We start from the raw sequence: 25,759 nt of genomic DNA, 5'->3' as shown, positions 1-25,759 counted from the left end.
GTACTGGGGCTAATTGGAATGCTTGTGGGAATCTAACATGCAGGGAATGTCTGTTAGTATTAGCTCATATGGCAGTGTTATATCAATTGCAGGAGACATCATGGGAATTCTACATTCTACATTGGGTTATGGCAATCAAAACACATTATTAGATACAGAACATTGCAAATATTTTTAATACATGCTTAAAGTGTAACTCCAGTCCAAACCAGTTTTTTTTTTCTGTCTGTGTCCCCACCAGAGAGATATTCCTTGTCAAAATGATTACTGTCTGAAAAAAGAAGTAAGGTAAATAGTTAAATATTAAGTTCTAACCTTACTTTACTGTAGATTTTGACTAAAGGTCCACATTATTGCATGCTTGAGAGGGAAGCATTTGTAAATCATTCTTATCATTGTTAGATTATTAATATTAACATTATAATTATTATACAGTATTTATATAGCACTGACATATAATGCAGCGCATTTCAAAGTTCGTAGTTTTGTCACTATGTCGTTTCATAACAACTTTGTTTTACCAACAAAGAATAAAGACTTTGATTAACCTTTGCACCAGTAAGGTGTGTCTGGGAACTTTCATATGTTGTCCTTTGGGATTATCTTTCTGGATCTATTGCCTAGCAGGATATTTTTCCTATATGTAAAGCCAGCACATTTTTCTTAGTTTTGGATAGAGCAGGGAGCCCCTGTTAGGCTTTTACTGCTTTACCCTTACAATCCTTCCCGTTGGTTATGTTTTACCAGAGATGAACTCTCCACAAGTAATACAGAAAAAAGGCAAGAAACTTTGTTAGATTTTTTTATGCCAACAAATCAGTTGTTACAGGACAGAAAAAAAAAGAAATTTTCATCAATAGAGACCAAATGGCAGTAAAAACTTGACATGGGTTTTAATTATTTTCCCAGTTCTCATGTATGTTAGGTTATGTTTCTATGCTTGTATGCATATTCCCATCATACACCTGATCAAAATCAACTTAGTACATCACACAAACATCAATAGGATATGTCACCAGTACATCAAAATTGCCCAAATTGATTTCCAAATATTACATAGGATAGCAATAATTCAAGAATTTAGCCAGATTATGATGTCAGGGTTTCTGTTACTATTGGAGGATATTAAAAGGGTCCTGCCTAGTCCTGCAACGTTGCTGTTTTATGAAAACAATTTGACCAACAACTATTGGACATGCTGATATCATATTCTAATTTTCTTTCTCATTTATTCAAAAGTGAAAAAAAGAGATGTTATTGGTTGACACACATTTTAACATCCACATGCGGATTCTGGATTATGTATGTCATAGGTTTCGAGGCAAAATTATATCCAGATACTGCGTTTTGGGAATGTGTATTTCAATGCATTTTCTTTTTAGAACCTATAAACCACCAATATGCCAAAGGTCAGCAGTTAAAGGTTTATGCAATTCTCATTATGCATCAGTTATTATTTCCTTATTACCTACTTGTCTTTTGTGCACAGTGACTTCCCTTTGTACTCGATGCCACTTTTTCTATTAACCCTTAATGAATCCACAGTGACACAAATTTTATTTTTATTTAGAGTACAAGAGTTAATCATCAAATCATTTTTAGGCTGTCTATCTTTTATAGCCTCTTCAAAGAAACAAAGCCTCCTGGTAACCAGTTTTACGCAATACCCAAGTTTTATTTTTATCTTAGATGAAAATGTCTAAAAGTTGTAGTAGGTTTACTGAACTGCATAGCATTAAATAGAAATACCATATATATGTTAAAGATATAGATGTGTTGTTTATTCAGGAAAAGTTATGAAAGTGTTGAAAAACATTATCCGGCTCAAGGTCCTCCAACTGTACAAACTCCAAATCTGTTACTGTCTATGGTAAAATAACAAAATGATTGCTTTATAAGGAAGACAAAGATTATGAAAGCTTCTTGTATAGACTCCAATATACAATACAAAGAAGAATTTTAGTGCTTTATAAAATACCCGTAGGTTTTGGTAAGACTGGTGTATAGTCTATCATCTGTAGTCACATTACTGTCCATTGCACATGATTTTATGACCCATCTTCTACAGGTTATAAAAGTGTTATTAACAATCAGTTCTCTGTTGCCTACACTGAATTTTATATCCAGCAGCTTTCCAGTTCTGCATTTTCTGACCGAAAGCTTGGCTTTGTGAAGTGCCAGTTTAATATTGTATTGCTCAAAGTGCTCCATCATGGAAGTCTTATTACATATGGAGGTGGACACATAAGCAGTCAGTATTCATCGACAAAGCACTCATTTCCCACATGTTCAGCTGATTCAAGCTCTACACTGGACAGAAAGCGCCTCATACATTTCTTGCAGTTGTATTCCAAAGTGGTAGTGTAGACTGTTTTTGTGTGCTTTGGATAAACTATGGTGGTGCTCATGAATCTCCGTGGCTTGTTCTTGGGTTGAAAGTGAACTTCAGCTCTGTAGTTGCGCCATGTACAGTTGGGAACGCAAATGACTGTTTGACTGCATGAGGAGACACCCAGGCCCACAGGCATATAGATGTTGTCAATGAAGTGCTTATCAGAGTCATATTTCACTGAAGAAGTATACCTGGAATAACAAAATGTAACAGTAATTAGGGGATATAGAAATAGTGTATTATAGACAGCTAACCACCCCCTGTGCCCTGTGTACTTTCTATTTGTCAGAAAAAAACTGCCTGTTGTTGTCCAAAGCAACCAATGGTATTGTTTAATAAAACTAAACAGTGTGTGTTCAGTGCTTGTTCATACTAGTATCGATGAAAATGTTCAAGAAAGATCATTTGCAGCGTCATTAATCTAACGTGTGTACATAGCCTCACTCAGATTGATTTAGAGCAGTGCAGATAGCTGTTGCTTCAGTTATCCAGATAAACATGACCATGAGTTCATAACATGAATTTCAGATGACAATGACCTTATTCATTTTTTTTTTGTTCTTTTTTACTGGTTTACATACTGCAAATGTGCCTAATAATTACATAAAAGTTCTAACACTATGTATAGTGTCTTCTATACAGTAAATGTGCCTAACGCTAATATTTGCACACTAAAAACTAAGCAACCCTTGTGTGTAGTTTAGTCACAGAAATAAAAGGAAGCTTTCAAGGCAAATTTTCATGCTAAACATGCAAAAGCCTGCCCCATAAAACATTCCCTGAAAGATGTTATCTACAGACTTTGTACTGTGTTTGGAACATTTATCTGCTCTGGTATTGGGATATTTGTCTGTGCATTGCTTAACAGTTTTTAATCTGATTTACAGTAAATATAGCTGAACTCCAGACAAGTGGCTTTATACCAAGATGAAATGTATCTTAGCTTACAAGTAAAAACATTTGAAATTTTGTTCATCCGTGCTAGAATAGTACTAGATAGTATGATGATTTCCACTACATAATACATGGTCAAAGACACACACAAGTATACATGCTGAGCTATTACTGGGCAATAATGTGGGTCTTTCTAGTAGTATGGAAGTTTGTCTCATCAAGATTGTACACCTCATCAAACACTTCTTTCTGATGTGATTTTTCAATAAGTTACTTTATATTCCTTTAATATATCGGCAAGGGATATGTTATTACTTTCTACCTAAATTAATAAAATAAAGGAAATATACAATGTGGCACCAGAGGGTATACTGCCACAAAAGATTAATGTCAGCTAACAACACTAGCTTGTATATTTTGTGAAGTGCCTACAAGTTTGCTTTGGGCTTGTGTCAATTGACCAATGCTGTTTGCATTCAGGTCTATTTTGAATGAATTTAGTATTATTTTAGAACACCTGTAAGATCATTGAAAACTCACTGACTGCTACATGTAATCTGCTGTTAACTCCTTCTGATCTACGTTAGACTTCCTGCTCAGCGGCATCAACCCATTTTAAGCTGCTTCTTCATTCACATACACTAATATACAGAGAGAGGCAAAATCCTGACAACACAAACTTGTGGTGTATGAGAGAGGAACTGGGGATGATTTCAGTTACTCAGCAGAAACAGGAATGAAAGCGGATAGATGCAGCAAAGAAAGGTATTGCTATTCCTTTTTTATTAAAAAAAAATTAACCAATAAGAAAACTAATATCCAGAGAGATGAGATCACACTTGGACCACTTCCTAGGCAGTGATACAAGTTCCTTTGTTTGGAGGTATAGATCTCCAGTACTAGTACTTTCCAAAGAGGTGGAGGTTTCTCCATGTTCATCATAGGTATTAAATCAACAAGATCCTTCCCTTGGGCTCATATTTATATTTTAATTTCCAAATGTGTAATAACGAGTCAATACAACATTCAGATTCTTCCACATTAGTCCCTGTCCCCAAAAAGAAGTTACAATCTAATGATCACATCTCTCTCTGAAGTGCATTGCGTGGTAAAGCTTGGCACCACATGTACTGTGTGTTTTGTTGCAAAAGAAAAAAAAACGGAGTGCACGCAATCTTTTTTTATGCACTGGCGCGTGGTAGGAAGCTAATTAAAAATGGCAGTGCACAGCAAAAACCACATCTACTGTATATGAAGCCACTGTTTCACCCACATAGATGTGAACCAGGCCTACTAGGCTCTGAAGAAAGAACCCAGGAGTTAAAGGCAAATATTAACCACTTAGACAAAGTAGGTGACAACAACTTATCAACCTCCTCTTTCATTCACTTCTCTTCATATGTGGTATACTTCTTCATAAAATTACTGCATGATTAGGTATTTAACTAAATCATCAACTAGACTCATACTAGAAGATAAGGGATAGTTCTCTTGTACTAGCCTCGAGTCAAGAACTTTGGTTATACATGTTCTGGTCATATAATCTTATATAAATGTTAACATGTCCATGTAATTTTAACATGTGAATGTGCCAAAACACACTGATCAGGCATAGTATACTTTGTATAAGGAAGCACTCACATTATAGCATAGACCAGAACTGGCTGATAGTCAGGGCGGCTCAATAGCATTAAGATTAAAAAAAATAATAATAAAAAAGGTGAAAATAGTTTTTTTTTTTTTTTTAAATTAAATTGTTAATGGTTCACAGAGCTTTAGCAAATTAAATTTTGTTCTGTTGGGTTTTAAATCAAATGTAAGACACAAATGTATTTTTCTCATGGTATTTAGTTCTGCAGGTATATAAATGAAAAAGATTTTCCTCCAGTACCTTAGGCGCACCTATTTTAATGTAATGTAGTCACAGTCACGGGTTGTCACTTGTAAAAGAGGAAGTTCATAGAAATAATAATGAAATGAGAATGTATTTGCATCAGAGCAAGGTATTTGCCATGTGATCAGTACAATAGATATTTGTCAGTATCAGGTTAAAAACAAAAGATGTACTTTGCAGCTAACTATTAACTAAATCAGCTGTTACTGGAAACTGTGCCGTCTGAAATGAAAACATCTGGGTATTTTAGCTGTTTGTACTGCAAACACCACAACAAAACACTAAATTCTCAAAGTTGTCAAGTTGCTCTTGCCGAGCATGTCAGCTTAACAATGTGTATCCTGCAGTTGATTGCAAGTCCTTGGGGATCATGCAAAAAACAGTTTATTTACCTGTAGTAATTAAGAGGACTTTACATGATTGTAAAAGCTTACACGGAAATACATTTATGACATTCTTGTAAATGTAACAGTGCCATATATATTACCTTATCTCTTTGGGTGGCAGGGGATCAAATTCCACACCTTCTCCAAATGACAAAGGACACAGCCTTGGGGTGTAACTGCTGGACAAACTTAAGGAGGGTGATGTACTCTGAAAGAAAACACATTATAGTTTGTTATTTTATATTATATCATAATAAACTTCCCAAACAATAAGAAATTAAAGAATACATGAAAATGATACATGTCTTTTTTATTTTTATATTTACAAATATTAGAGAAGGAAAGATAACACATACATTTTAAATTATGTTTTTAGAAAGATTACTATTATTATTATTATTATTACTATTATTATTATTATTATTAATAATAAGCAGAATTGCTTGTAATGAAAGAGAAGCTTTTGTAGGTTAACACTGAAAATCACACTGGGAAAGATAAAAATGCGGGACTCACAGTGATCTCAAAGAAGGATCTGTGAGAATTTACAGAAGTTAGCCCTCCTTTATGCACTAGCTGCTGTTTGATTACTTGTCCTAAACAGTTGTTAACAGAATGCCATATTCTTAGCTGATGGCATGGGATTGGATTTAGAGATTGCAAACTATTGCTGCAGTTTAAACAACGTTTTGGTATGGGTAGTTTAGGATTAAGAGTTAGAACGCTTGTTGATTTTCTTTGTCCCCTTTTACTCTTTCTATTTGTCCCTGCTGACCATTGTCTTTTGGGCTGAAAATCTGGGAAGTTCACAATGTTAAGTTGTTACTAGAACAGGAATAGAAAAATAAATCTTCCAAAGTTGTTTTAATGACAACTGTAAAGGAGTTCACACTTTGCTAAGATTTGCTCTCTCTTGGTAGTGTGCCCCCTAATTGAACACATATGGCAATAATAAAAAATAGACTGAAAAAACCATTGCCTACTCTATCCAAAATAAAAAACTTGCTTTGAGTTTAGGCATAGGGTAGATAGGATGAGTGTGTACATTGGCCATGGCAAAATGTCAGCTCTCAGCAGCTGGGTTGATGTTTCATCTGCTTTACCACTCCTGTCCTGCTGAATGTGATCATCACCCAGCATCATTTGCTTTGAATTTGTGTGGTTGTCTGAAGAGATTGTTAGTGATCATTTTGGATATCAGTAGGAATTAATAAGTACTAAACACACAGGCTGCTCAGATAATCTGTTCTGTTTCATGGTGAGGGGCAAGGACAAGCAGTAGTTGCCCCGCTGTATCCTCCCCAGTAGTAAAACAGCTTGGCATATTTAATTTATGACAAATAACCACTTAGTTTACCTTGTTGTTATAACTTGTGTTATTCATGCTCTTCTGAGCTGAATCAAACATGCCAGCTCTTTTAATCTTTTCCGAGTAACATTCCTGTCTAGCAGAAGACGTAGTTATTACTTTTCTTGCAGAGAAAGATATGCCTTTGTTCACCCCTCTGATCCGGGTTAACCTTGTAAATGGCTTGAGTTCCTAATTTCAGTATACCCCTGCCATTTCCACTGTCCATTCAGGGCTTCCTAACTAGATGTTGAGTTATTATTATTAGATAGTTGGTGCACAATTCACAGTATTCCAGGTGTATACTATAGTATAAAATGAAAATATATGCAAAGAATTTTCGTATTTACTACACACAGGCAGTTGAAAGTATGCAAAAATCTCATATTAAATGATTCTTTTTCAGTCAAACAGTAAACAACTCACAGGTAAGAAGCAATTCAGCAAATTTATGAACATCCTAAAGTTACAATGTATTTCTTTCTCTCTCTCTCTGTAGCCATTTTCCATACATTTTTTCAATAAAAGTGAAAAACAAACTCTGCGGCCTTCAGTGAAACATAATATCAGTAGTGTTTAAAAAAATCATAATAGGCTACAATCAGAGAAAATCCCATAATTTCACTTTTAGGAACAAATTAACCTTTGATCAGGAGTTAATACTCTTAATACATTTACACGTTTTGTTGAGAACACAGCATGATTAGTTTTTTGCCGGGACAGAGGTTAAAAGGCAGCACTGGTCAAGTAACAGACTGCTGGAATTAGAAAATGTATTTATTTTTTTTTAAAAATAAGTGTAAGTTTTTGACAACTTAGTGAAAGTGTAAGTTTTTGACAAGGTTAGTGATTGGAAGAGAAAGGGCAAAGTGCTTTCAGGGCGTTGAAAACTAAGCACCTGCCTGTGTGCTGATAAGATTATAAACCCATATCATGGCCAAGTATGTTGGTGTAAGTAAAGGCACCTTTTATAATAAATCAATGTTTGCATTTCACACCTTATAATAACACAAAACTGTATTGTGCTAAAAATATTTCCCATATGTATAATACCATCTGTTCAGAAGCCTGGCTGAAAAATCTCATTGGAACAATTCCCACCATAAAATACCATGCATAGAAAGTCTAAAAGGCTATTTAAACAGGGAACTGCCATTAAACATTCATACAGTTCTAGAGCACTAAGGGACACTTAAAACCCCAGGATCTGCCAAGAAATGTCCTTCCAGTGTAAGGCTATCACTGCACAGGGTAAATGCTCATTTATATTAGAGGGGATGTAAAAAGTAAGACTACTGTATTTCCAAATCCCTCATCTCTGTGACTGATGTTCTGCAGTCTCTTTCATAAACTTTTCATGCCATTTCATAAACTTGCAAGCACTTATATCTTCTTCTACTGTTCAGGACCAATAGTAGCCATATTTTTTCTTCATACTCTCCCCAAGAGTAAACAGGTATTTACCCCTTGCAATGCAGGGATTGCTGTTGGTCTACACTTGAGTTCAGTGTTAAAAATTTAAATCCAGCCAAAACTTTTTTTCATGTGGTGGCGAAAGATTAGAACAGTTTTTGAAGTCTTTTCTCCATTAGGGAGACAACAAGGTAACACAATGACATCTCCCCAGGAAGGGCAGCAGTACGGTGCCTTTAGATCACGGTGGATCTAACTCTTACCTAACCCGTAGAAACAAAAAGCATATGTTTTGGCTGGAGCTTGGCTAAAACATTAAAGAGATGTGTTTTCAAAAGGGTGCACCAAGCAAAAGTATACCATGCAACCTATGCAAAAAAAGATATATGGACCACAGATTTACACATTGCATTGGCTTGTAAAGGACCAGGCACTATGTTCACAGCATAGTGGTAGCTTTTACGATTCTATGCAAAAATAGGTGTCTGCACAGGAACTAAGGTACTCAACTACTATTACACACTAAACACTTCCTGGTAATGCACAGTAGGCAATGAAAATGGATGGGTCAAGCTCTGAATATCTGTTTTCAAGAAAAGGGGGCCAGGATACATTTTAGGTTAACACTAGTTACCCTTTAAAGGTTTATACTACCAAAGTATTAGTTTCATAGAATGCTTTGGGTTGAGGTCTAACTGTAATTGGAGCACTGGCAAACATATTTCAAATATACCCAAGTTTTAAACTACCTTAGGGGTTCCCAGGTTAACTCAAAAAGACATTCCAAAGACATGTCTTCATTTGGTCCTACAAGATTTCTGATTTCTCAATCAATCTGCCCTACATTTACTATTCTAATCAGTCCATCAGTTCAAAGCAGATGGAAAAATAAAAGTAGAGCCATACCCCATTTTCTGAGAAACAGTCTTCACCTATGGAATCACCAAGCACGTTCTTCATTCTCAGGTTAAGTTTGATTCCTAATGTAATAACACTCTCATACTCAGGTAAAGCGCTGAGTGTTTTATATCAGAAGAGAGGAGAGATAAGATAAAGAGCAGATCTCTCCCTAAAGTATAAACCTATGGGTGGCCCTGTAATCAGTGAAAAGGAAACCATGCCACACCTCTAACTATATAACAAGCAAAATGCCATACCTGTAAGCCAGAAATAATGCATGGCCTTTATCCTATAAACAATGAATAGGTTTGTACCAATAAACCATAAATAGAAGAATCACTGCACTGCAAGAAATCGTGCTCACTAACAGGTGTAGACAGCTATTCATATCCAGCTCTGGCTATAAATCTTGCTGCTGAAAGACAATTATATATATATATATATATATATATATATATATATATATATATCCAATATTGCACTTGACTAACCAATCTGACTAATATTTCAATGAGTCCCAAGACACTGCACACTCTAGTACAAGACACTGTCATACTAAAAGATTTTTCAGATAGAAAGTAATATAAGTTCCATTTGGATATCCTTGATTGTTTGTACAAATAACATTATTAATTTTTCAATTCATATTTAGCTACATGTCCATTCTATTTACAACCCTTTAGAACTCTAAAATTAATTGTTGCAAACAATAAGCTGCTGAATACCTTCAGATCCAAACTTTTTTGGATCAGAAGTGAAAATCTGCCTGTGTGTGCTAGTCATATGCTATGCAACATTTTTGATCAAATAGACTATCAATTCATAAAAAAACTGGAATTTTTTCATAAAAAACTATCAATTCATAAAAAAACAGGAAAACCAGCTATAATAATATTTTTAATGTAACTAGGGCAGAATGTTGATCAAAAATTAATTAGGCAAGCATTTTTTAAATTGGTTAACCCTTGTATAACAACCAAAACAACTTTTTGTGTCATGGTATAATTTAAATCAGTTATCAAACAAGTGGATGAAATTTAAAACTGGGAGAAAAACATATAGGGTTCTATTTATAAAATAGTCAATCTGACATCTGCTAAAACATTCCCTGGTAATAATCAATTAATGCCATTGACACACATAGACCTGGAAGATACTCACACACGAAAAAGAAGCACTTATAAATTAACCTATGGCATTTAATCAGAAATTATTTGTCCCTGATATTATTATAGTGAAATGTGATTAAGTTCTGCCCTTTCTACTATTAACTCAACATGCTATAAGGTTTAACAACTCTTTGTATTGTAACAGTAGTCTGGTTTATTCCTAATGTGCACCTAATCCATCTCCCCACCTGAAATACCCCCCAAAGAAATAATAGTCACACCACAAGACAAGCTTCTATTCAATGAACGGTGTTGATATTTCCCCTTCTCTCTTCCAATATTTCCTACAAGTGTGACAGTCACACCATCAGTCAACATACACTCTTTGCAGTCACTTAATTCTTGGCATTCATTCTGGATTTTCTCCAATGTAATCTCATTTTTGTCTTTTGACCTGTGACATGGCACCTCTCTTGGTAAAGTAATATCCTCAGACAGACTTCACTGTTACATCCTTGTATGCAGACAGTATCTTAATTCCTGGGGTTGTCACCAGCTGCCTATACATTATGTTCCACTCCTTGAAACATTTCTGCTTGGCTCATCTACATTGATGTTATAATTATTCAAAACACTACATTGTCCTTTAGCTACACACTACATCTCCTACCTAGTTGTATTTCTTTAATCAAATTCTGTAAAAGTTTGGACGATTGGGAACACATATTATAAAGAAAAGCTTTTCCTTATTCTTGTCTTAGTTGTTCACAACATTTCTTCCCCTCTCGTAAAAAATAGAGCTGGGTATATTTATTACCTGAGCGGAGCAGAAAAGGCTCTGTGCCTGGAGGAGAACCTGGCATATTGACTGCCATGCTTTATAATTGTGTCCCTTTATATTATTACTTTTAAATTAGTTTTTTAATATATTTTTTAGATTTTAGATTTCAAACATACCTGAATGTTTTTTTAGTTTTCAAAATCTGTTACACATTTTTAATGTGAGTTTTAAGTGTGGTATTGTGTGATATTTATCTTTACTGCAATGTGTTTTATGGGCTTTGTAGTTGATTTTAGTAGGTTTTTCCTATGGTAGAGACATCCTGCATTTTGTATACAGATAGGGGCATCATATTACATCATTTCCAGGTTCTACTTTTATTTTGACATAGTGCACATCAACCCTATCCCCATCCTCCCCAGTGACATCACCTCTCCAACACACAAATTGAGTTTGACGTACATGGTTGATTAGGGCTAATCCAAAGTCTTAAATGGATAGATGCAAGGCAGCTGATATGAGGTATTTATGTGGTACTGTAGGCCTGTGCGAAAGTCAGCTCTGTAATCAATATTTGCTTCCAATCTTCTTAAGACTCCTTGGAGGGCGCAAACCATGAGCAGCCTACAGCCCAAATGCCTAAAGCATGCAGGCCTACTCTCTTCTCTTCTGGACCATGAAACAATTATCTTTAAGTCTTGCATTTCTGAAGGTACAGAGTTTTGGGCTGACTGGAGGTCTAAACATGCAGGCTGAGCAGTGGTAGCCGATGAATGGTGGACAAGAAGTGCAGAGGTGAGCAGTGGACAAAAGGTGCAGATGTGAACAATGGACCCAAGGGACCTGGCATGAACTGTGGAGTCCCTGACTAGGTTTAAAATGTTAGTTCTTTGTCAATGTTTAGTTTGCAGATGGCAATTTGTAATGAAAGAGTTTCAGGTTTTGTAAATAGTTATGCTGAGGGTAAATGGGCCAGTGAGATGTTTGTTGTGGGACAGTAACTCATACATGTTTTGTGATTGCATGGACTGCTTAAGTTAGCTATGTCCCTTTAGGCCCCCCCAACTTCCAGCAGCATATGAGTATACCCAATATTCGATATAACCACATCCATCACCCATCATTGTTCGTCTTCAAGTATCCATTCTAACAATGATATTCTGATCACCTATATGAGTGTGTTCAATGTTTGCCTTCGGCAGCAAGCAGAAATTCAACTATCTCTGGCTCTGTGTGTACTCCGAGCCTGGGGCACAAGAAGAAACATGGGAAACTATTAGAAAGATAAAATGATAAGCACCCTAAGGTCCCTAAACTTTAGCACTCTTGATAATTTTCATGCCAAGTCAGGATTTTCCTTTTAAAAACTGTGTGCTGGATTTTCTTTGTACATTTGATGAACCTGCAGTGACTTAAACTTTAAACAAAGGGTTATTTGTGGAGTCAGGAAGAAGCAAAATTGGCATTTGCTCTAGATTTACCATTACAGGAGCCAGCATTGATTTGAACTGCGCCCTAAATGAGAAGGCTGTGATACTGTTTATATCTCACCACTCTGCTGACCTCTTGTATTTATTTAAACTAGCTTTAGATTATTATGGCCTTCATACAGTTTATTAAAAAAAGTTGATTTTTTTAGATTTATAGTTTTACTTTAAAGAATTCAGAGGGAGGAGAGACTCAAAACGACTGATCTAGGGTGGGTCAGAGGCAAGTAACTAAACATTTTTTTAAGCTATTATTAGCTTCATTGATCAACCAGTTCATTTGTCCTAACCTTGTAGAAGATCTCTACTGTGGGTCCAGTCATCACAAAAGCCCATGTGAAGACACTACTGATGCCAATACCGTAAAAAATATAAGCATATTTTCCAAAGTCACTGTCTAAATTTTACCTGATTACAAAATACTGATGTTAAAATATTAAAAAAGAACTTTATACACAAGCCATCCCTAACCTTTCTAGCTGCTTATACTGTGAAATAAGCAATTATAAAAGATTTTCAATGATTAAAACAGAGATTCTGAATTGGTTTCTAGCGCTCACAAACCCCTGCATGGAGGGCTAGTCGAAATTCTTCTACAATGGAAAGTATTTGATAAAGACCTATGATGTGCAAGCAGACAGAGGTACTGCTCACTTAGAATATGTAACTACTGTAGAATTGAAAATTAAACCCTGATATAAATACAGCATTCGCCCAGCCTACTTGCTCAGGGCTTCAGTTTTTTATCCAAACATTGCAGTGCTGCACCAGTCCATCACATTGTCCTCTATTGTTAATTAGTTATTTCCAAACCCCTTTCTGTAATACAAGAGAGCTATTTACAACATGTTTGATGCTGGTTCTTTGTCTCTTTGTTGACATACAGCCAGATGTTTCAAAGTGTCACTTCTTCTAGTTTGTATAGCAATATGGTAAGCCGAGAGTGATGAAGTTACACAACACATTGTTTAGGCAGTACTAACCCAATGAATATTTGTTCCAGTGGATTAAAAAGGGCTCTGACACAATTAAATGCCATTCTTCATCACAGTTGTAATGTTTCCTAGGCAGCATTATTGGTTGTCTGATATTACTCCTTAAAGCAGACCTACACTGTGAGCATATAAACTGCCATTTGTGACTTGGTTCTATAAAATATTGTCTGCCTGGTTGGTGTTCTGATCTTCTGTATTTATTACCTTGTGAGTATGCAGCTTAGGCTATTTGATGGCCATTGAATTGACGAGTAATAAACTATGCTATTATTTTCTAATTTAAGAAAGATATATTACTATGATATCTCAGAATATCAAAATGATGATTACTACTTAGAATATTCAGTCAAGAACACCTACCCTATCTTTGGTCTACTAGATATATCTACTAGATGGAATACTAGATAATACTGGGTTCTGCTGGGGTGGAATAGTTCTTTTAGTAGGTTTGTTTGAACATGTATTTTTGTAAAATGTGCAGTGAATTAAAAAAGGGAACAATTCCTTAACTACACACATCAAACAGTGCCTAATTTAAGAAGGGATCTAATATCAGGTTTAGTGGGTCCATAATTTAAGAAAGCATATTACTCATGATTTGGTATTACTAACACAATAAGAAATCTTTAAATTGATCATTTTGAATCCTTGTTAGAAAAGTTAATAATCCTTCTTTCATTTATTGTAGATCAAATAGTTTCAAATCCAGTGATTATGAATTTCACAGTGTGGCTGCAATTGTACAGTCTACTGGAAGGATGCCAACAAATACTAGGTAGCAGAAATGACTTCATAAAAGCCAGGGCAAGGTCAGCATCTTAACTATAATACAGTAATCACTGGAAAAATACCATTTACAAATGACAATGGCTTTAGGTTCCTTACAGGTCTTCCAGAATTCCAGTCTACTTTCAAGTCTAACAGCTGCTCATTTTAACAGGCAAGCCATTATGTAGCCAAATAGTGTAAGGGGAAGTATAGCAGTTCTGAAATGGAAGAATAATGAGCTCAAGCAATGTAGAGGAATGCCACCCCTGAGAGCTAAAGACCTGACTTAAGATGTGATCAGGGCCATTCTACATACACATTTCTACTCACCATACTTGCAGGGGAAAAAATTGCATAAAACATATTTGCAGAAAATGTTATTCCAAAACTAGGAACTTGACATATGTCAAATACATACAGATGCTTAGATTAGATGTTACAAATTTGCATGGCCGTAAATGTTGCATCTTGAATAGTAAGTAAATATTTATTTCTCAATTACTAAGCATCTGAGTTCTGTATTTGCTTTTTTCTCCTATTTTAACCTAAACCTCGTGTTTTTAATGTCCCCCCAAATAATCCTTGTGTATAGGAGTTGTTGAAACTGGTTTTGTAAGTTCCTTTTAGTATAGACTAATATTTTTTTTTACAGCCTATATATATATATATAATTATACAGCCTATACATATATACAGCCTATATATATACATATTTACAGCCTATATATATATATAATTATAGTGCATTTGAGTATATCTCCCAGAATTGAAATGGGCCAAGTTAGCACACAGCTACAGAAACAAACCTAATGACCTAATGATATCATTATATCAGTCCCAGGACTGAACTTCCATATACCAGTACCACTTTTGTTATACAAGCCATGTTGTCCCAGATACTGAAGGGTAGTGTTTGCTTAGGAAGGAAATATTGTATTACAGTCTTGAAAGACATGTGAAGAGGCATGGAGAGATGAGGGCTCAATTCAGCTAGTGAATGAACAGTGCAGACTTCTAGTAATTCTGGTACTTTCACACAGCTCAGATATCATTCTGCCTGAATTTACTGTACTGAAGGTTTTTTCCTCCTATATACCTGTCTATACTTGTCTGTTTGTACAGCATGGATTTTAACCTAACAAAATAACACAGGAATAGGAATAAAACAATACAAAAGAGAGAACTGCAGAGACAGATGTTATAAGTCTGTAACATTTCAAAACACACTGACATAACAGCACCCTATTCAGCAGATGGAAACCTGCAGCTGCAAAGCTGACATCCTACATACACAGCACAATTGCCCTAGAAATAACAAGGAACTCTGTGATTCTTCCTGTCTAGTACTGGGAGGGGGTGTCTAAGGACATTTAGGGTCAACTAATAATATGTCAAATCTATCACATATTTTCAAATCTGCAACACTATTGTTAACCAATCTGCAAGAATGGCATATTATTACTACTAGTTTGTGGCCAAAATACTAATCTGTCACATATTGTATGAAGTTCATGTTGGAGATAAGACTCCAGTGTCAGTATGTTGCACCAAATCAGTTTAATAATGTGCAAGCATTGCTTATTACTACTTTTAATATTTGGAGTAAATACTGATCTGCCAACAACTTCTTTAAATGATGAGATAATGTGTCAGTAGAATGCACCTGGAGACCCATAACATTATTGTGTAATCAGTACCTATTACTACTAATAACTGGTGTATCACCGGTCAGTCATACAGCCCATCCAATTATTTCACTAAGATGATGTTCAGAGTGTCAATAGGCTTCACAAAGAGACCAATGAAACCAGTATACAAGCAAACTCTATTACTACTAATAATAACTGGAGTAAACACTGATCTGTCACATAAAGTGCATCTTTAACTTCTTTAAATAATGCAATTTGAGTCTTGGTTTGCTGCACCACTAGACCCATCAAATGTGCAATCACTGTGTATTACTATTAATAACTCCAAATCAATAAACTCTGATATATTACACAGTACACCAACTTTTTTAAATGATGTGCATAGTGTCAGTAAATGAGGTACCACCAGACCTCTAAAATCAATGTGCAATCACTATTACTACTAATAACAGGAGTAAACATTGATCTGTCATCTGTACAGTGTATAAAGTTCACTATGCTGCACCAATAGAGCCATCAAATCAATGTACAAGCATTGCCTATTACTACTACTAAAACACTGATCTGTCAGAGAGTCCATCGATTTTTTTTATATGATATATACAAATTAGATAGTCAGCATACTGCACCAATAGAGCCATCAAATCAATGTACAAGCATTGCCTATTACTACTAATAAAACACTGATCTGTCAAAGAGTGCATCGATTTTTTAAATGATATATACAAATTAGAATGTCAGCATACTGCAACAATAGAGCTATCATATCAATGTACAAGCATTGACTATTACTAGTTTTAATAACTAAACACTGATCTGTCAAACACAGTGCATTAACTTTTTCAAAGATGTAGATAAAGCTCATATTGTCAGACCCATCAATAAAATATTACATATCAATGCAAGCATTTATTCATCAGATCAATGACCTTTAGGACACAGGGTTGTACTCACCACCTGCACTGTATGCCCAGGGATCTCCTGATCAGAAGACTTATCCACTGCTCCTGCTGGGCTCATCAGCCAGTTACTGGGACAAGGACTAGGGGGAAGACCTGAATCTGGACTGTCCAGAACCCTATCCCCCTTCTTCTTCATGTCCAGGAGCTCTGGGACATCCTGCAAGGCTAGCCTGCCAACCATTGCTGCCTGTGATGAATGAGTGTGACAGTGTGAGTAGAAGCAGCCTGCCTGAGCTGTATAAGATTAGTAGTATGAGGCTGCTGTGTGCTGTAGTAGTAGTGTCATGTAGATCCACCCACCGGCCTCCCCCAAGCTTTGCTTACAGCTGTATTCCAGGCTTTATTATTAAGCTGGAGTTAATTGGTAATATGCAGGCATGACAGTTCTCACGCCTCAGGACACTGACATAATATATCCCCTTCCTAAAATGGGATTAGTTTCTGCCTGCTTGTCTATACACTGATTTTATAGCATTCTCACATTTTATGACATTATTTTTGCTCTGTGCCATTTAAAATGAGAAGACTGATTTATGAAAAGCAGATCAGCATCACATCCACTACATCAGATCCCAAAATAAATATTTTACTAGGCTGAACAAATGATATCTAGCCACTGGTGACAATGAGCCATGTTGTCCATTTGTTCTACTTTTGGTAGTGAGTATGTTATTAATATGTTTACAATATCATTGACATGTCTGTGTCTTGGGCTCCTAGGTTTCACCCTAGCTATAACAGTACGCTTCTATTTCCACTCCTGGAATGTTCTTACCATTTACAACAATTTTACAAGTCGGCAGGCAATTCCATTCTTGCTGTTTTTATCAACATGTACCCTGAATAGTCAGATACCAGTTATGAATAACGAAAACTATGAGAATGTATATAAATCCGATCAATATACTTTATTAATATTCTCTTGGCAATAAATCATTGAAAGTGTTTTTTATTTTAGTACAGCTAGTGAGTATTGACATCGTAGTATAGAAAATATGTTATTCAATAATAATAAAAAACAAACAAAGAAGGAAAACAAGATAACAAATGCAGTAATCACATTTATGGTGATAAGTTGAAATATATTATATATTTACAGTAACTACTACAGTAGTACTATAACAGTAACCTATTTCAGGAAGTAGCTTGAATCACAAATTAATTCAAGTTGAAGTGTCATTTTCCGGTAGCTCAACCAATGTTTAACCAGGCATTTGTTAAGGTTAAACAGTAAAGGAATTCAACTTTTTTGTTCACTAATGCTGTTGAATTGTGCCTTGCAGAGGAGATCATACAGGAAATAAGATAAAACCTGGAGAAAACACAGATTGCAATAAACCCCCTCTCCACCACTGAAAAACTGCTTCCATTGCTATAACTCCATTATTGTTGTGAATTATTTTGTGATGTATTTTCAAGGGTCTAATCGTTTTCTAATCTGTTTTATAGCAATTTAGTATCTGAATCCCTAATTTTCCCTACAACTAAAACTGACACTGATAAAATGGATCCCAAATGGGCCTGAAATGCGTACTTTGGATGTGACTATTGTATGTGACTTTGTTGTATTAGGATGCTTTGCATGTGTCATACATGATGTCAATGTTATATGTAGTTGGTTTAGAAAATAAGCAAAAAAAAAAAGTATTCTGATTGTTGATAATGCTTGAAAAGTCCCTATTATTCACTATTGTTATTTGTTCTATCCAGAAAATAATGTGAAATCTTCCTAACAAGTACACACAGTAAAAATGTGAGAGACATTCCAATCTTTCACCTAAAAATATTTTGCCTGATATTTAGATTTCTAAAGCACTGCTGCTGTTTTTCATGAATTCACTCTTTTTTGCCTGGTTTGGTAAAAACATTTTGGTCAGCCAATGATGTTTAGCAAATTGCCAAACAACAAAGCATGGATGGCGCTATTGATTCCTATGGAGGACAGCGCAGCGGGGAACCTCCTGCTTGTCCTTTACTCTCCTTTCTTTATAGAATTAAACAGTGCTGTGTGCACAATGCTTGTTTGTTCTACCATCATTCAAAAGTCATGAGAGATGGTTTCTCGTAGCAGGAATGTCACGTCTATACACGGCCTAATTGTCCCCCAAAGCCACTGTCAGTCTAATATCCTCCTATGTATTTATATGTCCTGACTTCCAAGCATCATTTAACTGATCTGGTAATTTCTCCTAGCCATGCAAACTAGATACGGATTTATGTAAAGTGTGTCCAGTTAAAACTTGACTCAAGTCTGTTATGGGACACCCTTTGAGGGTTTAAGGTAATTGTGCCTATTGGTAAAATTTCATGGTTGCTGGCTAATGGGCGTTTATATTGGGTCTGATTTAATAAAGCTCTCCAAGACTGGAAAAGATAGACTATCATAGGTGAACCTGCGTGATCCAAAAACACTGGAATGGATCTCTGATTCAGGATTAAACTCATATGCCAACAAATATCAAATAAGTTTGATAAAATACATTCCAGGTTTGCTGGAACACTCAGGTTCCCCTGTGATAGTCTATCTTCTCTAGTCTTGGAGAGCTTTATTAAATCAGAAACATTTGCTAGCAAATAACAAAATACTTTGAAGAAATCCATTCCACGTTTGCTGGATCACCCAGCTTCACTGATAAAAGTGTATCTTCTCCAGTCTTGGAGAGGATTATTAAATCAGGCCCATTGTGTCTATTTTTCCAGTGTGTACTGCTTTCTGGAGTCTCTTCCCTTCTACATGCATGTAGCAATGGCTGCATGGCATTTTTAGGGGAGGTTTCCTGATGATGACAACCATGGGCCTTGACTGCATAATGTGTGTTGGCATAGCGGCTTCAAATTTCCATTGGCCATGTAAAAGAGTAACAGAAGAAAAACAATTAGGCAACTGGGACAGAGGCTGTTACTCCACTTAAGGAAGTGCCTGGATGATAATCCTCATAGCTGGATCCCAGTAGGAGCTGTATTATAAATGAAATATACTTTACTGATATATCAATTACAGTTATGAACTTGATACAACAATCACTATTAAATTTGCCATTCCACAATCAGCATCCACTAGTTTTACATTCTTTTAGATGTTCTGTTATGAAAACTGCCCTAATATAAATTGTTTTTGTAGGAACCAAAGTCATTTTTTAGGTGACCTGAACATGCTGTGGCCAAAAGTCATTCTTTAGTCAGCACTTTTCAAAAATGTGTTTGTAAATGAGCACAAATGAATACATATATACCTGATGAATTGAGATCTGACAAAAATCTTATGTCCTATTTCCAAAAAGAAGTGTTTCTTTATGTTTAAACATAATGAAATCATTTCCATTCTTCTTAAAATATTCATCAACGACTCCTGCTCCTTACCTGAGGTGCCACTCAGCTTTTTTTTTGGTCTGCCCATCAACATCCAATCTATATATTGTTCATTAAAGGAAATGCTGAATGGTTACAAGGGAATATAAAACATTAGGTGTTCAGTTAAAGCATAGGCTGATTTTTTTTTTAATTGTTCAGGGACAAGAGAGGATTTCTATCACCAGAGAATAGAGTTTTGGTGTCCTAAATCACCCTCCCTACTGGGATCACTTTGTTTACACAGGACATTTTCTTGGGACCTATAAGATCCTATTACACATATTGAAAAGTAAAAGGGATTGATCTAATCACGATACCCACTGTCCAGATCTGTGGTTCTATTAACAATGGGTTAGGGGGGCAAATGTATTTAGGATTTTATACTGAATGATAACCATCTTATATTTCAGAGTATTAATAAAATGTGTGTTTTTAATCTATAATTATGATATATTTGTGAATAATATATAATAAATATTCTCATTTATTTTTAATGTAGGTATTCATGTTTGAAATGCACACAATTTTACATTGTGCAAAGCACACTCTGACCCTTGCACTCTTTACATTACATACTCCTGACCCCTGCCCTCAAGTACACGCAAGTTCACACATTTTAAGGTGCGTACACACTTCCAATTTTTATCGTTCCAATCGAACGACGAACGATCGATTGGGCAAAAAATCGTTCGTAAAAAAGTAACCAACGACGCCGACGAACGAGGAAAGTCGCTGGAAACGAATGACCGGACCGGCGGATCGGATTGGACGACGATCGTTGACCATCGTTCGTGTGTACGGTCGTTCGTTGATCGTCCATGGGCTGAGCATGCGTAATGAACGAACGTCCGTTCACTTTCCTGTCGTGCACATAGTTCCTCTATCGCTCAAACGATCGTATCTATTGTGCGTACAATATCTACGAACGATCGTGTCGTTATCTCTATGTGCAGGATCGGTGCTATGCGATCGTTCGTAGATATCGTGCAGGATCGTTCGTCGTTCGTTTTCCAACGATAATAATTGGAAGTGTGTACGTAGCTTTACTCTTGACCGTTGCCCCCTGTGTATTTTTCTGTGTTGTAAGTTATACAACATTTTTCATGTCTAAGCAGTTGATTGTTTGCAGTTAGTCCTCAAATTATGTTCATCTTAAAGGGAATTAACACACATTGGGCTGATTTATTAAAGCTCTCCAAGAGAGAGGGAGAGGGTACACTTTCATCAGTGAAGATGGGTGATCCAGCAAACCTGGAATAAATTTGTTAGCAAATGTTTTTACTCCTGGATCAGATCCATCCCAGGTTTGCTGGATCACCTAGGTTCACTGATTAAAGTGTAACCTCTCATTGGGTCTGATTTATGAAAGCTCTCCAGGAAACCTGGAATGGATTCTTTAAAAATTATTTGCTATTAGTTGGCAAATGTTTTCAAACCTGGATAGTTCAGGTTTGCTGGATCACCCAAGTTCTCTGTTGAAAGTGTATAATTCCTAGTCTTAGAAAGCATTCTATCTGCATTTAAAGTACAAAGGCTGAATTGATGTTAACCTAGTAGACTACTGTGGTACAAATAATATACAAGGTTTTCTTAGCTTTGAGTTGGGAAGGGGTAAAATCTTTTTCAGTTACATTTTGGTGCCTGTGTCTGATATACATGCCACAAACAATACCTCTTTTGTGTGATCCAAGGTGCCTTTAGTCACAATGCTGGCACCATCTCTGAACCATTGGGGTGTCTGTGGCCATCTCTCAGCATTGCACACATCTCAAGACTGAATCGACTGAAATATAAATCGTTAAAATCAGCTCCCACATACAAGCTTTGCCTGGAGTTCAGATCCTTTTTTATCCACCCATAATGCTTCTTGACATTTACAGCTTGCTATGCTTTACATATTTTCTATCTATACAAATAAACAGGTGTTAAGCCTTAACTCAAAAAAAGAAAACATTAGAGCCGCACAACAAAGGCTAATTCACCTATGCAGCGGCCACAGACCAGCGAGTTATTTCAGACTGACTGGGCCTCTGTTCCTTTTGTTATAACAGTGCTATAAGCCAAAACAAACATTCAACTGTAACACACACAAAATGCTTCTTGATTTGTCCGGCACAAGTGAACTGAAAATCCTGAGGAAGGAAAAAAAATCTTCTTCAACCAAAATGAAAAGCAGACTGTAGCCCTGGGCGTCTGCGGTTCACAGTTATGTTCTGACAGTAACTGCTGATACGTCCTAAAGGAATTTACATTCTTTGAAGAAACCCTGACAGGCCGGTATAGGCTGTACTTTCTGAGGAATGAAAAATGAATTCACTTATACATGGGGATCATTTCAATGTACTGCTTTTTTAAAAAAAATTTGACTTGAAATAATGTCAGTGATGCTGGGTAAGGCAGGTGGCACAATATGTTATTCTTTAGAGTAAGTAATAGTTTCCTCATGGACCATTATAATCAGAAGTTGGAGCATAGCAGTACAACATACATTCAGGGCTTATGTTTCAGCCACAATTTATGTTACCATACGTACTTAGTTATTATATGATCAAAAGACATGTAAGGACATTGAACCAGGATCACACAGCAAATGCAAACTTCTGAATGTGGAAGCTTTTCCTACAGGCACATGTGCTTTACCACTACAGTAAGAACGGAAGGAAAAAATGATTTTCCATTTGCTGCTGGAAAACCTGTTTTCTATACTTGTCAAGCTGTTAAAGACTTTGCACATGTCATCAGAATCTATATTTCTTGAAGTTACATTCCAGCCCTCATGTGGCCATTATTTCTAGATTTAAAAAGATAATGGAGAGAGATAGTGACTATAAATCAGTAGGGAGCAAGGTGTGATATACTCCTGGGATTCAGTGGTACTGTATTTTATAAACTCTACTTAGATGTATATACACTTCCCTCCCACTGAGAAGAATGGATAATCAAACAGAAACACATTGTGTGGATACAAGAAGGTAATGACTATTGCTCTAATGTAGATCTGAAATGTTTTTTAGGGGACAGCCAAATCTTTTTGTTACAATTGTAAATTTTAATTATTGCTTAGCCCAAGTTCACCATTTTACTCAATGGGAAGCATGCAAGTTAATCTTTCTAGCAGATGTTGTTAACAAACACGGTATTATTAATCACTTTATTCATTTGAGTGTTGCTTTCCTGTTTGTTATACTGAATCATAAATCAATATAAAAAAATTAAAAAATTAAAAAAACAACAAAACAAAATGTTCAAATATATTATATTTCAAGTATCTCTTCACATCTCTCTATGAGATTTACAGAAGTGACTTCTAGTAAAGGTGACTTCAGCTTGTCCTTTAAGGAAAGCTAGTCATTTTATAAATCAGATATATATATCCTTAAGTGTGCATACTAGGTACGACCACATACCTATCAGTGAATGACCTAATTCATTGGTTCAAGTGCCTGAAGTTAACTAATTCCAGGTTTTAGTAATGCCAAGAACACAAACTGTAAAACCCAATGCAGGATGCATTCCAATACATCGTTAGGACCCCACATTACACTGGGGGTAGCTGTCAACTCAGACTTTTCAGATTAATTTGCATACTAAAAGTGACCAGATTTCTGTGCACCAAAGATTTCAATTTATGGATCTCAGTTGAACCAGCTAGCCCATAGCTGTATGTAGTTATCATTTCAAGCTAGGTATTTGTACCTAATATCCAACCTGTACCTAATATTTCATTTAGTAGCATAAATGGTTTGATATCATAAATATAATTGCCTCAGGTGGCATTCTTTTTATATAGCACCAATCTTGTACTATGTTACCAACAGTACTAAAAAGATCTGAACAAAGAAAATTCAAAGCTGTTCTTAGTCAGCCATGGTTTCAGACAATATTCACATACCTGAAATAATGATAAATAACAAATTTAGATCTTCAAACTATAATTGTTACCTTAGTTATAAATCCAGTTAACAATCTAGCACTAACCTTTCTGATTTGTAACACTTACATCTGTGCACATGTTTGCATTTATCAGATGGCACAGACTGTGATTACGTGCCATAAGAAATCATTTTGTTTCCGTCTCCTAAAATCCTGTAGTTGAAAGCAACAAGCATTTTGTACCTGTCATATAAAACATTGGCTATGAATACATTTTCAGACAGTACATCATCACTTAAAGCCACTGCCAAGTTATCAGTGTCAGTTCAGTAAAGAAAGAAAGAAGATACTATCGTATTCTCTTGCAAAATATACTAAGGACTGAAAAGAAGCACAGCAAAGTCACGCACAGGAAGCTTACATGACAGAAGCAAGTCTCAGCATATTCCAAGTCAACAATATATTCCCATACTTATTGCTGCACGCATTGATCTTCAAGAGACAAAATAAAGTCGCCAATGAAAAATGAATTATGAATAATCCTAGCAATTGCAAAGTATTGCTCACATGACATATGACAGATGTATGTGCTGTCATAAAGTAACCCTGGCCATGTAAACCTCATGCCCAGTAGGGATGAGCGAGAAGCTCTCTGATAGTCTCGCAAAAATTTCCTCGAACTTCCGGTGGAGTCGCGAAAATTTGGCGAATCGATTTCGCGAATTACATTAAAGTCAATGGGCCAACTTTAAACATTATTAGCAAAGCCCTTATACATGTTAGAACCACCAAATTTGCTTGGTAAGTGTAAGAGAACAGTGGCAACAAGGAAAAAATACAAAGGTTTAAAAAGACCTTGTGGTTTTCCAGAAAATGGCAGGCAAAGTGACAGCGGGCAAATAGGATTTTTGCATGATGGACAGCATCCAGAATGCAGTGTAAACATTAGGACATTGAGAAAGGGTGAACTCAACCCACTAGCAACAGTCTCTGCCATCAAAACAGCAGGAAAACGCATTGCTATTTAATGTATGCACCCCTATTGAATTTGGGTAAGAACAGTATAAAAAATCTTTATTTTTTTGAGAGAAATACAGAAAATTTTATGGCTTTTATTGATAGCAATTGGGATCAGAATAAAATATCTGCAGTTTTTTGAGAGAAATACAGACATTTTGTTTGGCTTTTTTGATAGATAGCAAGTGCTATCAGAATGAAATATCTGGTTATTTTTTGGAGAGTAGGACAGAAATGTTTCTGCCTTTTTTGCTAGATAGCAAGAGGTAGCATCAAAAACTGCACAATCTGTACAGAAGATATACAGAAGGCTCCTAACCTGTCCCTGTCACAATGCACTTCTCTCCCTGGTTCTTTCTCTGACACAGAACACAAGATGCAGTGACTAACCCCTCCCTTCTTCCCTGTATATATGCCTGTGCTCAGATCTCTCCTGTTTGGGCTGTTGGGCATTGCTGTGCATCCTGGGAGCAAATGATTCGCTCCCAGTTGCGCCATTCCCCCAAAAATAGTCACTGTTACCGCCACCTGCATTTTCAC

At 36.0% G+C, this 25,759-nt stretch overlaps 1 protein-coding gene across 1 annotated transcript; it reads right to left on the bottom strand.

Moving 5' to 3' along the window:
• Nucleotides 1-789: 789 nt before the first annotated feature.
• RFLNB (refilin B) lies at nucleotides 790-17,230 on the bottom strand. Its single transcript, XM_072416368.1, has 3 exons — nucleotides 16,971-17,230; nucleotides 5,668-5,774; nucleotides 790-2,583 (listed from the first exon to the last, which is right to left on the bottom strand). The coding sequence occupies exons 1-3, from the start codon at nucleotides 17,157-17,159 to the stop codon at nucleotides 2,253-2,255; spliced, it is 627 nt and encodes a 208-aa protein (XP_072272469.1). The 5' UTR covers nucleotides 17,160-17,230; the 3' UTR covers nucleotides 790-2,252.
• Between the last annotated feature and the right edge of the window lie 8,529 nt (nucleotides 17,231-25,759).

Source organism: Pyxicephalus adspersus, chromosome 1, assembly GCF_032062135.1.
Source record: "Pyxicephalus adspersus chromosome 1, UCB_Pads_2.0, whole genome shotgun sequence".
Taxonomy (NCBI): domain Eukaryota; kingdom Metazoa; phylum Chordata; class Amphibia; order Anura; family Pyxicephalidae; genus Pyxicephalus; species Pyxicephalus adspersus.
The sequence above is the reverse complement of the archived record's forward strand: the minus strand, read 5'-3'. Positions and strand labels throughout refer to the sequence as shown.

Bases quoted from the DNA above. Each gene is read 5' to 3' on its own strand.
- RFLNB (XM_072416368.1), bottom strand. From the start codon at position 17,159: ATGGTTGGCAGGCTAGCCTTGCAGGATGTCCCAGAGCTCCTGGACATG. The intron at 5,775-16,970 runs GTGAGTACAACC...GTTTTCTTTCAG, and splicing joins CTGGGCATACAGTGCAGGTG to AGTACATCACCCTCCTTAAG. The intron at 2,584-5,667 runs GTAATATATATG...TTGTTATTCCAG, and splicing joins CTGCCACCCAAAGAGATAAG to GTATACTTCTTCAGTGAAAT.